The sequence below is a fragment of the Hippoglossus stenolepis genome, chromosome 1, assembly GCF_022539355.2.
Source record: "Hippoglossus stenolepis isolate QCI-W04-F060 chromosome 1, HSTE1.2, whole genome shotgun sequence".
Taxonomy (NCBI): Eukaryota; Metazoa; Chordata; class Actinopteri; order Pleuronectiformes; family Pleuronectidae; genus Hippoglossus; species Hippoglossus stenolepis.
In genome coordinates, this window is record NC_061483.1 from 18985798 (window position 1) to 19001130 (window position 15333).

The 15333-nt window shown below is 40.8% G+C and overlaps 1 protein-coding gene across 1 annotated transcript in view; it reads right to left on the reverse strand.

Annotated features, from left to right (window-relative positions):
- ush2a (Usher syndrome 2A (autosomal recessive, mild)) overlaps positions 1-15333 on the reverse strand; it is a 198354-nt gene that overhangs the window by 47598 nt on the left and 135423 nt on the right. Inside the window, exons 62-66 of the mRNA XM_047341236.1 lie at positions 10860-11083; positions 8962-9301; positions 6643-6840; positions 6279-6433; positions 25-223 (exon numbers count right to left, since the gene is read on the reverse strand). Of these exons, the coding sequence (XP_047197192.1) occupies positions 25-223; positions 6279-6433; positions 6643-6840; positions 8962-9301; positions 10860-11083 (1116 nt within the window). The remainder of the gene's footprint in view (positions 1-24; positions 224-6278; positions 6434-6642; positions 6841-8961; positions 9302-10859; positions 11084-15333) is intronic.

A 15333-nucleotide genomic window follows, 5' to 3' on the forward strand; every position in this document is an offset into this window, starting at 1 on the left:
CTCATGATACAACAAGTATCTTACCAGTCACAGTATAATTTCTGGGTGTATCTGTGTGTGTCACTATGGTTCCAACACGGGTCTGGTTCAGATGGTACCGTTGTATGACTCCATTGGGACGAGTAGGTTCAGACCAGCTCACATGGAGAGAGGACGGACTTACAGCTGTTACCACCGGAGGCGGTATGCCCTCTGGGACCCCCTGGACTGTGACTGCCACCACCTTAACACACACAGACACACATGTCATAGAAAACACACACAAACAGATACAAACAGAGGGAAACACATGCACAAAATCCAAAATATAACACAATGAAAGAGGCTGATAACAGATGGAATTCTGCTGTGGTAATTTATGAATGTAATTAACTCAATCACAACCTAATAAAAAGCTGCATCCAGATTCAGGGCTCCTCTTTCTAAGGTAATAAAAACTTGCTGGTGTAATTAATTTCCCAAAAAATTACGGCCCTGTGCTTGTATGCATCTGCCAACCTGTGCAGTTTCCAGATTCCAGTTTTTTTCCCAGATTCACATGAGGTCACTGTGACCTTGACCTTTGATTACTGAAATCTAATCAGTTAAGTTTCCATGAATCCAAATGATATCTGGTCAAAATTTGAAGAAACTTCCTAAAGGCAGACTTGAAATATTGTGTTCAAGAGTTCAAAAACATGTATTGTAAGGCCACCGTGACCTTGACCTTTGACCACCCAAGTCTTATTAGTTAATCCATGAGTCTAAATGAACATTCATGCAAAATTGGAGAGAAATCTCTTGCGTTCTTAAAGTTCGTCCTTGACTACAACTGAACATTTGTACTAGAATTGAAAAAAATCTCTCAAAGTGTTCTTGAGATATTATGTTCACATGAATGGGATGGACAGACAGATGTAGTATATATACATGGTGTATGTATATGTACAGAAAACCAGAAACATAATGCCTCCTGAAGCATAAAAACAGAAAAGTAGAATGTGGATAGTAACATAGTTTCATTTGACCAAAACGAGGAAGAATTCATGACTATATATAGCATAGACTAGAATGGCACTCAGTCGAGCACATACTGTACCTCCACCAAGGCCCAACAGTCCCCTTAAATTCAATCAAGCTGCACCAAATTTCACACACTTAAAGATGTCAGTTCCCTAAATGTGACTTAATTTTTCATCAAAATCCATCAATTATTCCCTGGGAAATCTGAATATGTCAAAAAAACACTATCTCATAATGGTAGAGAAAGTGGAAAAATCCTGGATCTGCCTGTTTGTCTGGATCCACGCTAAAATGTATTGTGTTATTTCTTTGCCCATGTCCCATCCTTCCATCAAGTGCTAATATGTTCATGAGTTTTAATAATAAACCTACAAACAAATCACTGGACAGGGACAAAAACAGAACCACCCTAGTGGAGGTAATAAACAATATTGCATATTATTGAAGCATCATGAGATCTTCGTATTTGACCAACATATGGATGTGCTATTATCTCGTTCCTAACTTCACCGAGAGCAGCATATCAGTGAGAGAACACTTTGTTGTTTCCAGTTTATCTCTGCAGAAAGCTATTCAATCACCCATTCTGGTGCGGGTATGGATACCCTGCCTTAATGACAGACTCCATTGTTTGAGTGTTTCTGTGTGACAAAGGATTCTATTGAAAGCTGTTTCAGCAATGCAACCTGGAATAAACATTTTAATTATGATGGCTGTGGTGGTTCCACTCAGTAGTATTACCAGCTGCTACAAAAAGAAAAACATAACAAAACAACATGCACCCCCCCACCCCTTATTTTCTTCTATGTTTAGATCATAATAAAAATACAGCTTTTTTCAAACAGGGTTGTGAGTGACCACCTCGTAGCTGTTGGCCGTCTGTGAACGCTGGGTGAATGTGGAGGCCACAGAATCACAGGGCAATCTGCTGCTAACGGCAACAGGGATATCCTGCCTTAATAGACTGTCACTAGCACTTCCCCCACCTGTCCCGCACAGTGCTATGCAATTAGAACACGGCTACTACAACTAAGTAGACACACACATACGTGCACACACAGGTATAAATGCACACAAACGTTAAGAGGTGGAAGAGAGGCAACAGCAAAGGAGGCAGGGAAGAAGAAGATAAGTAAGATGCAGGAGAGGTGTAGTGTCAGTGAGTGCTGTCACCTCGGATGTCTGTCAAGATTTTTGCTCAAATGTAAACAAAATAAAAGCCATAAACCACCTTTGTAAACTTATCTTTCAGCACTTTGGTGAACTTTACTCTGACTTGATCAGCATATAGATGCAGTGACATTATACTCAAATGTGGGTGCTAAGGAGATAGATGCACCAAGGTAATCTGGGTTCCCTTTACTGGCTCACATTAGACATGTTAACATGGACACCAATCTTCACTGGAATGCAATAATCAAATTAAGACATGTGGAATATTTTGACCTTAGGGATTAAGGCTGCACGATATTAAGGCAATAATGTTGTTAAATATTGCGATGACAATATGACTTGCGATAGATAAACTTAAACAGTCCCTGGCTAAGGAGGCAGAGACCATAGATAGCTCCACAGCCAGGAAAAGGCTCACAGCCCGGCCGCAGGGCCACCAAGTCTGGGGCAGACACCAGGGAGCCATGCACAGCTTTTCATACATTTTGTATCAGTTTTTAGCAGCTCTGTCAGTTATGCTCTTCTCTGTGTCTTTATCATTCGCAATGTGCGCTGCACCAACTGCGTCACACCAAACGGAGTGCGCCGCCATCTCCTCCCACTCCATACATCTACTAAGTTTACAAAGTCTGTTGTTTTTACCCAGACTGAGTTTATACATGTGTCTGACACACTGTCTGTGTGTGTGTGTGTGTGTGTGTGTGTGTGTGTGTGTGTGTGTGTGTGTGTGTGTGTGTGTGTGTGTGTGTGTAATAGAGAGAGAGAGAGAGAGCACGTTGGTATCGCGATGACAATAGATTTTCGATATATCGTGCAGCTCTAACTCATATAACATAAAACTACATAGTTGAAAACATGCCTCACTAGGACACTGTTCATCAAAGCTTCCTAAAAGGAATAGAAACATGGAGGGACAGAGGACAATGGGATTGTGAGAGACATGCAGAAAAGAGAGAAGGGTGAATATTAGACACCAGATGATGATTGCTGTAAAAGAGAAGCCGTTGTTTGAACAATGGGATGGAGTGAGGATGAGAGAGGTTAAGAAAGAAAAGAGTGGAGAGTTTGGCGTTAAGATCAGAGGAATGACAGGACACAAATAGCAGAAACAACAGGACAAAAGGATGTGAAGACCTGGAGGAGGACCAATCGCTGCTCCCTCCTCTCTAAGTGACCAACGGTATTAGATCAGTACCTTCTGTTGTCACAGCAGGTGTGTGTTTGTGTGTGTGCCTGTGTGTGTTTGTCTATGCCTGTGTGCGTGAGGGGGCTGATGCCAGGTAATTGCAGTGGTGTATTAGGTTAGCCCAAGTTATCCCATAATTGGGACTGTTTGGCCAATTTTCACTGGTGTACGAACTAATTCCAACTCACTCACTCCCGTTCCACCCTCTGCTGGGAGTGTGTGTGCTTGTTTGAGTGAACGTATGTATGTGTGAGACAGGGAGGCAGCGAGAGGGAACATGGAGGACGAAGATTGAGCTTGTGGTGTAAGTGCTTATGGTGTTAGGAGGATATGTGCTGGATACAGAGTTCTCCTTTTGGTCTGAATGGTCTTGTAGGCCTCAGTTACAAGTTTCCAGCCAGGCTGATTCCATAGACAATTTTTAATACAGAGTAAAATACGCCAAAAGTTGGATCTTCCTACAGAAGCCAAGTATTAGTTTTAAATCATGTTTGAGCCTGTAGTGGGTATGAGGTTGTGCCATCATTTTCTAACCATGATCTGATTATCTTTAGTTGCCTTTAACTCCTCATCTCATGCAAGCAAAGTGCAAATACTTGGTAGCTTGATCCAGCCTTACATCTACATTGGATCTGTTTAGCCTAACCACATGTGGCTGGACCTATTGGCTTGATAGGTAATTTCACCTGAATGTCATTTGTGCACTGTGTAATCTAGGTTTAATCCTTGCTTAACAAGCTTCTGTAGTGTTGAAAATAGTTATTACTCACCCTCCACACTATTCTGACACAAAGCATCTTTAAGGTGTCCTTGAATCCTATTGTCCTAGTATTTGGCCACGTGACCCGGGCTTATATCTACACTGTATCTTTGCAGTTTCTGGCCAAACCTGATCGTAGTATTGTAGTATGCTGAGAGCCATGGTGAGCTGAACTGTCCACTCACCATCACTGTCTATCTAGTTACCATCATTCACTCATCAATCATGTTGACCTGTCTTATCAAAGACAGAAACACGGTAAAGTTTTCCCGGAGTATTTCTGCCACTTAATGGTCTTTTCATGTAGCTTTAAAATAAATGTTCAAGTTATGTTGTACTGAAAGGTCACCCTAGCATTGCTTTTGCTCAGGTTTACCTACTTGGGCTTTGGCTGCTCAAGCCATAAAACAATTTTAATGGTAAGGACAACACAAACTACTGGCTGCTTACAAATGGCAACCTAATTACAAAATGTTATTAATATGTGAGAATCTTTGAGGGAGCCTGCCATACAAATGTGAAGACTGAAAATAAATAATCAGATCAATACACTCAGCCATTGATGCTTAAAACATCAACAGAATCAAAAAGTAAAAATATGAGGAAACCGAGAATACCCAATATTAATATTCGAATATTAAGCACAATTTTCTTTCTCCCTTTATCTCTTTGATCACTGGCACTTCCTTCATTCAGTCATTCCTGTTTCATTCATGCCATCATCCTCACCAGCTTCCATTCATTGTATATTTTAATCTGTCATCAATTTACCTATAAACCCCTCATAACTAATTTAACCAACTATATCTGCATCTCACTCTATCATCCAACAACCCCTCTAGTGACACATTTCACATTTAGAACCCCCATTTACGTAAGAATGTGCTCATCAAAATAATGAGATGTTAAATTAGCTTTAAAAAAGAGCCAGAAAGACAGTTTTCAACGTGAGCTTTCATCACCTCTAAGCTGGAAAAATTAATTGTTGTGGTGATATCAGCTCGGCTACAGCCAGAGAGATAGCAGGGGGAGTTCTGTGTGAAGCTATTATGGACACTATCACAAACATCAGGTAGGCTCAGCAAATCCAAAGCCTCGCATACAGGGGGAGAGCGGAAACAAGGCTACATAACAACTTGTTCAGACACGGGAACAGGACAGAGTGCACACAGTGTGGAAACATCACACACGGTTATTTCTTAGCAACAAAGGTCAGTTTAGAATGTGTAAAATATCACTTGCACAACAACTGAGCGCCTGAATTATGATGTAAACAGTGTTTGGAATTCAGCATCTGAGGCGACTTTTACGCGAGGGTAAAAGGGCATTTAGCTGAAAGGCCACTGACCAAACAATGGATCAGAGCAGTGGCCGATGCTGCAAGGTTTCTGTCCTGAATTTATCCAGAGTGAAGTAGGAAGTCAAAGAAATGTCTCCTTGATAAGCGTAAAGGAAAAGTTGTGCTTGCACATTTGTATTAACACAGTTGTGAAGGAGAATCCCGGTTGAACACTGTTGACTATTGCTGCAAATTCAGTGATTATGTCATACAATTGGCTGGGTTTTAAGGAAATTTAATTTGTCTGATTTAAATTAATCTTCATTTGTCTGGTCTGACGGATGCATGAAGCTTTAAGTTTCTTGCAGAATGAGATTTGGACACGTGGAAGAAAAAATATGGTGAGGTCGCGATACTGAATTTACAATCAAGCCAAAAGCAAGATATCAGGTTGCATTCAGATTAAAAAACCATGATGACAGTGAAGAGTTGGACAAAAGCAAAACCATACGTTACTTAAAATAATTGAAAAAACAAATGAAGTTCTTCAAATTCAAGTTATCAATCGTGTTCATATAACTTGTTAATTTCGACTTGAACAAACTCAAGTCATTTGTGTGTGACCAATTGAAGTAATGTTTTAAAGTTGATTCAACAATTTTCTTTTTTCAGTGTATTATTGAAGATTTATATTTGCTTTTCATGCTCCAAAATCCCAGCAACCCCTGAAACTCACCTTAAAACCTCAGTGCTCCTGCAGAAACAATACTATATTTATAAACATAGGGTAAAGCCCATACACTTCAAATCAACTGATACTGTGATAGAAAATAGTGGTGACATAATAACACTGACACAAACATACACATAAGTCTTACCTGTGTACTGTCAGTACAACCAGCCCGGTTACAGACCCTCAGCTGGTAGCCATATTCTTGGTAAGGCCCGATCCCACCAACATCAGTGAATCTGTTTTCATCGCCACGGTAACGTTCTTTTCCATCCCGCAGTATGACATAGTGGGTGATGACACCTGGTAAAATGGAAAAAGAGGAAACATTAGAAAAAAATTCGAAAATCATTATCAATTTTTCTCAATATTTAAAAGATCTCACTGTTAACTATAGACTTCTACTGAAGTTATTTAAACAGAAATGCATCTACATCGAATTCATTAGCAATTCTTTATTACTAGTGAAACATCCAAACACGAGATATACACTCATGCAGACACATACACACCATTAGGCCTGGCAGGTGCTTGCCAATCCAACTGGATGATGTCATCTCTTTCACCAGGGCAACTCCAGCGGGGCGGTACCACTCCCCATGGTTTGTCCTCACTAGTGGTCACTGTTGTTGCATCACTAGAACCTCGTCCAAAGCTGTTCCAGCCCCACACTCTATACTCATAGGTGGTGAAGGGCTCCAGGTTAGAGTCTGTTTAGCAAAGTAAAGTAAAACAGAGGAACAGTTGTGAGCAACAAAGGAAAGTAAAGCTAAATGAGATAAAAAAAACACCAACAACATAATAATAATATGTCAGTGAGGTTGTCGATGGTTATGCCATTTATAAACACTCCCAACACCATCTGAATGTGTGTGATTAATACTGTAAGTGTCTGGAGCTGAGGATTACTGAGCATTACAAAGGATTGTATGATATGTGTCATGGAAGGTAGTATGGACCATGAAGGACGTGAAACGTCCCTCACAGGAAAGAGGTTCCCACTCTGTGTTCTATAATCATACACAAAATATATGCACTGTCACTGGTGTGTAGTTGTAGATGTTGGCCTGTGACTAAAACAATCTGTAAGGTTGTTACAGCCATTCTGGTGAGGTATACGTACAGGAGCATATATACATACAGATGCACATGCACATTTACTTTTAAGGGTGGTCGGGGACTCCTGCTGTAAATGACACCATGTTTTAACCATCAGTCTGGGACTCTTCTATTTACTACTGTGATAACTGATGCAGCAAAGCACACACAGTGACACACACATGTAAATTAAGCACTTAATGTGTTTGCATGCGTACAAACCTTAAAACGTGTCTGTTAAGAACTGATTCCAAAGATTCATCAGTTGTGTGTGAACAATTCATTGCACATGTGGTGCTATTCGTGTTTGAGATACCTTAGGTTTTTTCCCCCTAGATAAGTATAGCATGATATCATGAGTGTGTGTCTGTGTGAATGTCTGTGTGAATGTGTGTGTGCATGAGAAACATCTGGTGTATGGTGGGTGGCGACAGCTTTATGTGCTTCTGCCCAGATGGTGTCACAGCATCGCCTAGAAACTCTTATCCTAACTGCACCGTACCCCCCCAACACACACACACACACACAGTGTAAAAGATGCACATAGAGAGGAACCCTTGAATAGTAAGTAAAAACATATAATTATAAATGCGCAACCAGCCATACGCACACATGACATCCACAATCACTATTAGTCTTGATTAAACAGATAAAACTACTCAGATAAATGTGCGGACAGAGTACAAAAATCGGATGCATGCCTACAAACACCAACACACACACACACACACACACACTCACACACACTTCTACTCCCTTTGGGCTGATTAAGAGTAGAGAATGTTGAAATGGCATTAAAGGGCCCATCTCTAAGTTTTAATGATACACTGGTGTACAGCATAGAGATAGTTACCTTGTTACAGCTATTAATGTACACTGCAACAGCTGCCTTTGTGTGTGTGTGTGTGTGTGTGTGTGTGTGTGTGTGTGTGTGTGTGTGTGTGTGTGTGTGTGAGTGTGTGGAAGGGCATCTGTCCCTAAAGCCCCTTGATTGCAACGTCTGACACATTTAGAGTAAATGCAGAATTGGTTTCTGCATTCCTATGAGCGGTGTGTTTCGCAGATGGCTAAATTCTGTGTTAGTTATTGTTTATGGCAGAGAGAGACTTGATAGAGTGTCTACATTTCCAGCAAAGTCAAAGGTCAGAGGGGGGGAAGCAAATACATACTGGTCAAAGTGTTGAAACTAAAATACATACAGAGATACACATCCAGACACACAGTATGTCGGAGTATAAAAAAATTCCAGGATTAAGCCGTAATTTTACAGGACAAAAGTTGTAATTTTACAAGAATAAAGTCGTCATTTTAAGAGACTTAAGTCATCATTATTACGAGATTTAAGTCATAATATTACAAGATGAAAGTAGTAGTTTTAGACAAGGTGTAATTTCAAAAGATGAGTCTGTTGCCTGTTTTAAATAAGAAATGTGCAGCGTCTTGTTACTGCAAAGGCTTCATAAATAACAAAATATTTCTTAACTTAATACTTAATCTTTTGTCACATCAGCACCACATTATTATAAGTATCGGGACTTTAAAAAGAAAGAGTCTATTTCAAGGAAAGAACCACAAAGACCACAAAGGAAATTGCCTCTTTTAAAAGGTGGTTGACGTTATCTGCGTGAATGAATTAAACTAAAATATGAATTTAATTCACCTAATTTACTGCCCGTTTTCCTACTGAACACACAGACTCAAAAACATACAACACTCACACACCCACTGATTACCTGTATAGGTGTATCTGCTGGCATCTCCGCTGTACACCGCTTCCTCATATGACGGACACAGGCTTTCCTCATACCCCTCATTCGCAGAGTGTGTGTGACCGTATGCGTCGGCCATTTTGTGTGTGTTATGGCTTCTGTTTGTATCTGTGGACGGGCCTGCGGTGAGAGTCTCATGTGTGATGTTGACGAAAGGCGAGTATACTGTGGTGGGTGAGTCTGGGTGTGTGTGCGCGGACAGGACCCATGTGCAGGCAGCCATGGATGGATCGAGGTCACAGGAGCCACAGTAAGCTGTAGACGCTGCGGCTACAGGACACAGAGCGCCCTGCAAACACTGGGGCTGGGCAGAGGAAGAAGGGAGAGTTGGTGAGTAAGTAGAGGAAAGAAAGAGAAGTTTAAAAAATACGGGAACAAGTATACAAAACAGTCAGAGGAGCAAAAAAGTGCGAAAAATTTAACGATAGGATAAAAAAAAACCTCTTTCTCTTTAAATAGTTTCCAAAACTGCATTGTAAACACTAACAACCATAGAATTTTACATGTTGTAAGTAAAACTGTGAAAATTCTTCACTGTCGCTCTGTTTCTAACACACACACTCATGTGAACATAGCTACATGTGTGTGATCGTGTGTACGTGTGCTGTATGAATTGCCCTTAATGACATCATTAGAACTAATGAGAGTTCCTACCCTTTGTCCCGGTGTGTGTGCGTGCCGCTGTGCGTGTATGTGTGTACGCGTGTGCTTTTCTCATGCTGACTTAGGAACACACAAACACCACATGACCCCAATTGATAAATGGAGGATGGCCCAGTCCCCAACTCCTGATGTGACAACGTGTGTGAGATTCAGAGAGAAAGGAGCGAGAGACAGACGGGGGAAGAAATTCCACCCTACAGACAATTTTGGTGTAGACTACTAACTTTGTGTGGCACATATGAATTTAATTTAGCATTTATGCACATGTTACAAATTTAATGTTTCTTATCTATTTATGGAATTTGTCCTCTGTAAAGTAAAAGGTAAAATTATTTTTCTGACCACTAATACACACTACAAAAAATACACGTATACAGTAAAAATAAAGAGAAATTGAGTAAAATACAGTCTTAAAATATGTTGTTTCCAGATTGATCCTGAATGAGATGCAAATGTGTTGTCATTTCAGCTTGTAAAACATAAAAAACTAGAGGGCTGCTCTAGAGTTCAAATCTCCTCCAACGCTAATGCCCTCTCTCGCCATTTCAAAGCAGTTTCCCATTAACTGTCTGGACTGTGGTGGCCCACCATATTCTGATTTGCCCTGAAACGGCGCAAGCTCAATTGCACTGTCCATAAAGTTTTTGGTGTCCAAGCTGTAAGTCAGACCTCATAATTTCATCTGCAGTTGTCCACATACGCACAAGTGGCATTGAATGCAGTTCTTTCTGTGTACCTGTCACTCAGAATCTGTTGCCCGTGAGAGCAACATATGTGCACGTGCAACCCCACTACTGCCATAGATAGAATGAATTCTTTGGGAAACGCTGCAGAGAAAGTAAAACAAAATGCCTGGTTCCTATTCAGATTTTGCATAGCACGAAAGCTGGTTATGTTGTGTGTCCTGAGCAGGAAACTGCACCAGAACCAAACGTCGGGCAGGCCCATCATCGAACGTTAAAGCAACACATACACGTGTGAGTGCTCAGTTACCAGTGGCGTTGCTTCCCACCACTGGAGACGGATCTTGGCGAGTAAATTCTGATGCTGAACTTGCAACATTTCTGCTAAACTGGTACGTAAACAGCTGTTAATGCTGACGTTGATCATGTAGTAAAAGCAAAAATAAATACAGCCCGTTTAACAGATACACAACATTCTATATAGAAAGGATTCCACAGACTCACACACAAACTCACCTGTATTGACAAGCCGGGTGTTGGTCGATCAGCACACATGTGTCGTTGAGGGTCATAGCCAATCCCGTTGCAGCATTCTTCTCCCTGATGTATGACCTCTGACCCACAGCACTGCAGTGTCACTGTAGCATTGCCAGCAGGGTGTATTGTGGGAAATCCGTCTCTGCCCACGCAGCAGAGAGAGATTGAAGAGTTTATGTAATCCTGACCACAGCAGACAAAACCTACCGACAAGAAAAAGATGTAACACATTATTGTTTTTGTATGCATTTTTCATTTTTGATCTTACTGTAGCAGGAAATGATTTGTTATAGACGATCTTTCACTATTCACTGCTGACATTTTTATTCTTTTCCTCGTCACCTCCACTTCTCTTCATGTGCTTCTCCTCTCCGTACAGGGCATCTTTTAACACTACTCATCCTTTTATTCCGCCTCTTTCCTTGTCATCATCTTTCTGTTTTCTCCTCCTCCCTACGTCAGTCCTTTCCCTTCACCTACTCTTGTTTTACACTCTTCTTCCCTCCACACTCCAGAAATATTCAGTCAACGCTGGGCTGTTTTATCTCTCCTCTACACTTGTCAAACTCCCTGTCCCTCCTCTCTTCAATCTCTAGTTTCCTATCTGTGCAGAAAGAGTATTTAAGCTGCTCTGAATATTTGCGTGCATCGTCTCTTATCAACTCTTATATACATCCTCCTCTCCTCTTCTCTCCCTCTTTTCCTCCCCTGTATGCATCTACCTATACAGCAGTAATATTCAGGTTACGCCGTCGGAGGAGTGCAGAGGCAGAGAGGAAGTGTGTTTTTCAGAGAGCTGCCATCTCTGACAGTGATAGGTGATGTCTGCCTGCCACCCCGTCACCTTCAGCAGCAAGGTGACATTTAAAATACATGCTATCTACTTCATTTCCCTGTAAATGTTCTGCAGGTGAATATCAAAATTCAAGCTGGTTTCTTTACATTCTCCATCACTTCACGTTGCAGATTCACATAACTTGTGTCCCTTTGAATTAAAAGTGACAAATTAAAAGTGTTTTGTTGCATATAGATCTTAGGGGGAAGGACTCATCCTTGGTGGAGAAAATAACGTTCAGGTTTAGGGAACATGTCAGAGGCTCTTCTTTAATCTGCTAAGAAATGACAAAGTTACTCTGGTAGACAAGAGCTGGACACATTCTTGTACGACTAAGATTATATTTTTACAAATGAAACTATAATTCACTCAACTACAAAGCTACTTTTGAATTAAATATAAATTTAAAAAGTATCATATTCCATTTCCATCTTCCAGCGTTTCAAATTACTTGAATAAATAAAAAGAAAGTATTTCATTATATTATCTGCTCTTTGTTTTTTGTTCATTGTTGCCCTACACTGCAGTGATCCCCACCCACATACTTAGCACTAATAACTAGATGAACTGTTTTTTACTTGCTTTACTTAAATCATGTTTATCCTTAAATACATTTATATTGACAACATTTTTTCCAGACTAGTATAACATGACATTGTTGATTTAGAAGGAATTTTATAAAAAGCTGCTAAGTGTATTTTTGGGTTAAATATCACTAGAATTGACAAGCTATTCCTGATAAATCCCATTCACAAAAAGATGAGGTCATTGTAACCTTGACCTTCAATCTAATTCAAAATGAACGTTTGTACCGTGTTCTGAGATATTTACTTCTCAAGGCAAAATATTTGCTTGTGAGGTCACAGCCACTTTGACCTTTGACCACCAAAATCGAATCAGTTTATCCTCGAGTACTTTTGTACCACATTTGAAGAACTTCACTCACAGCATTCTTGAGATATCATGTTTACAAGAATGGGACAGATGGACGGACAAAATGTGAAAATAAAGCCTCCTGTGTTTATGAATTTATAAGTTATGTCTAAGAAGGCATACGCATTGTTTAACAGCTGTGATGTGCCCAGTTTATTCATATAGCTGCATCAGAGTGTTTTAAAGTTATATTATATATATCAAAAACAAAAGTGACACAAAAAATGTCCACATCTGAGTGTAAATCAATTTTCTATCAAACTACGAGTAAAGAGATGAAAGTCAACACTTCCTGCAGGACTTTGCTTCATAGTCTTCCTGTTTGATGATACAAATGTTAGACCACAAGCAGGTTCAGAAAACACTGGTCTTTGTGTGTGTGTGTGTGTGTGTGTTGTATAACACCTTTCAGCAGCTCTGACGTAGGAGCAACAAAAATAACAACTGCTGAAGATAGTGAGTGGACATGATGAGTTGTTTCCGGTGGCCCTCATTATAAACACAAGTGGAACCGATCTTGTTGGTATGACGTCAGCACAGCTCAGTTGAGGGAGAGGACTGTCTAGCTTTGGGCTTGCAATGGATAAGGGCTATAACATCGTCCTGCTATGACTCTGTGATACTGAGTCAGCAACCACCTGCTGTGAGGATGCATTGGAAATACAAATGAGCTCGGCATAGCACGGTTAAAATATCACAACTGTAACGACGGAAGACGAACAAATCACTTTTCTAATGAGAGAGAGGAACAGTACAAGATTCTCTCCTTGAATAAAAAAAAACAACCACAAAAAAAACGTCTTGGGATTGTTTAGTTTGCAGTTAAAATAATCGAACTTTCATGAGGCGTTTAGAAAATTTATCCTAACGGTTGATGACACGCTGATCTGTGGCACTATCTACCCCCAGCTGTGGTGCCCATTTTATTTGACAGCAGACATTACACTAAGTCATTGCTTTGTATCATGGCCCCGGCCTTTAATGGGGCAGCAGCTAGTTGTGGAGTGATAAATAACTTATTGTTTAACGCCCTAATCAGCATTCACTCTCTGAGCACCAGAAACGCTGTTAATTTAAGCAATCATTTCACTTAAAGGCCAAAAGTGGAGAACGGCACATATTTTCTAGTATGCTGCGGCAGTGCATTATATCCTCACCGCATCCATCACAGGCACAATGTGACAGGGAAATGCATGTGTATGTGTGTGTGATTGTGTGACATAAAGGCAGTCTGACGGCTAGTAACTCACTTAGCAGCGGCAGCTGTTGCAGAGCGGGGGCTTGGTGGCCAATTCCCCCAGCGCCTTACTTCAGCTTCAATGACGCGCAAATAAACAGCTCAACACTTTTTCAAAATAGCTTCTTTCCACTTATCCTCGTCCTCTCGGCATCTTCACCTCTACACTCCTCCCTTCCATCCAGACACCAGGCCGTCCACAACTCACAGCTTTCACTCATTTGTCTCCCCCGCGTCTCATCTCCAGCAGCCCAACTGTCTTCTTCGGTGTCATATATCATGGCTGTGTTCAAACACAGCGCTGTGTGATTCTCTGATACTTATTTCTGCCTCTAGGAAATGCCAGGTTTTCTACCTGTAACCTGAAGTTCAGGAGTTACGACCCACCTCCTGTTCACCCTTACTCTGCTGTCTCTCATCTTTACAAGAGATGTTCCAATACCAGCGTTGGAAATGCCTGATACTGTCAAAACCATCAGGTCAGGCATCAGCAAGTACGCAAATCTATGTACCGATCCGATACCACATCTTTACAGTACATTCATTTGAAGAAGGGATTTCTAGTAGTGTAGTATTAGCCGGACCTAGATAAAATGTCAGCAAGTCCCAAAAGTAAAATGGTGAAGTGTACGAAAAGTCTTCAGTTTCAAGAGCTGGCACTAGTGTGGCCAACTGCAGCATTAGAAAGAAGCCATGATAGCAATCATCACTTCCATACAGGGTGAGTAACATGCAGCTGTTAAAATGTTGTATAAGTTGCTATTTCTTTAAATGCACTCGTATCGGATCAGTACTGGGTATTTGGCAGGTCCAGGTTTCAGAATCAGTATTGGGAAGGACAAATTGTATCGGAACATCTCTCATGATAATTTTTTTCCTGTATGCCTTACTTCTATATCAAATATCTCCTCATCTACATCTACATCTTTTCGTCAGTCTTTAGCCACATTTAGGTAACCCCTCTTCAACCTTCTCATACTTCCTCCATGTCGTTCCTCACATTTCTCTTTTGACCATGTAACTGCTTCTTCCTCTTCTCTCCTCATCATCTTTATGTCCTGTTTCCACCTCCCTCTTATCCTCTATTCCCTTCACTATACCTCCATCTCTCTCCACTCACTCCATCGCTTGTTTACTGTTCTGCAGCTAAACTTCACTATTGCATTATCACACATTCAGCAGAAAGCCAATCCCTATCTTTTGTGCACGTTGCATGTGTATGGGTGTGCGCAACATTGGTTTCACATTTGTGTTAACGTTTTGCAGCACACATCTCCTGTTTCCTCTTCCTGCTGTGCGTGTTTGTGTAATGCGTATGTATGTGTGTGTATCTGTTGACGACATTTTATCGCACACCTCTTGTTTTCTCTCTTGCATCGCAGAATGCTTCAGCCCTAATCTTCAGATTTATGTTGGATTTGCATACATTCGTTAATAGCATCGGGAGC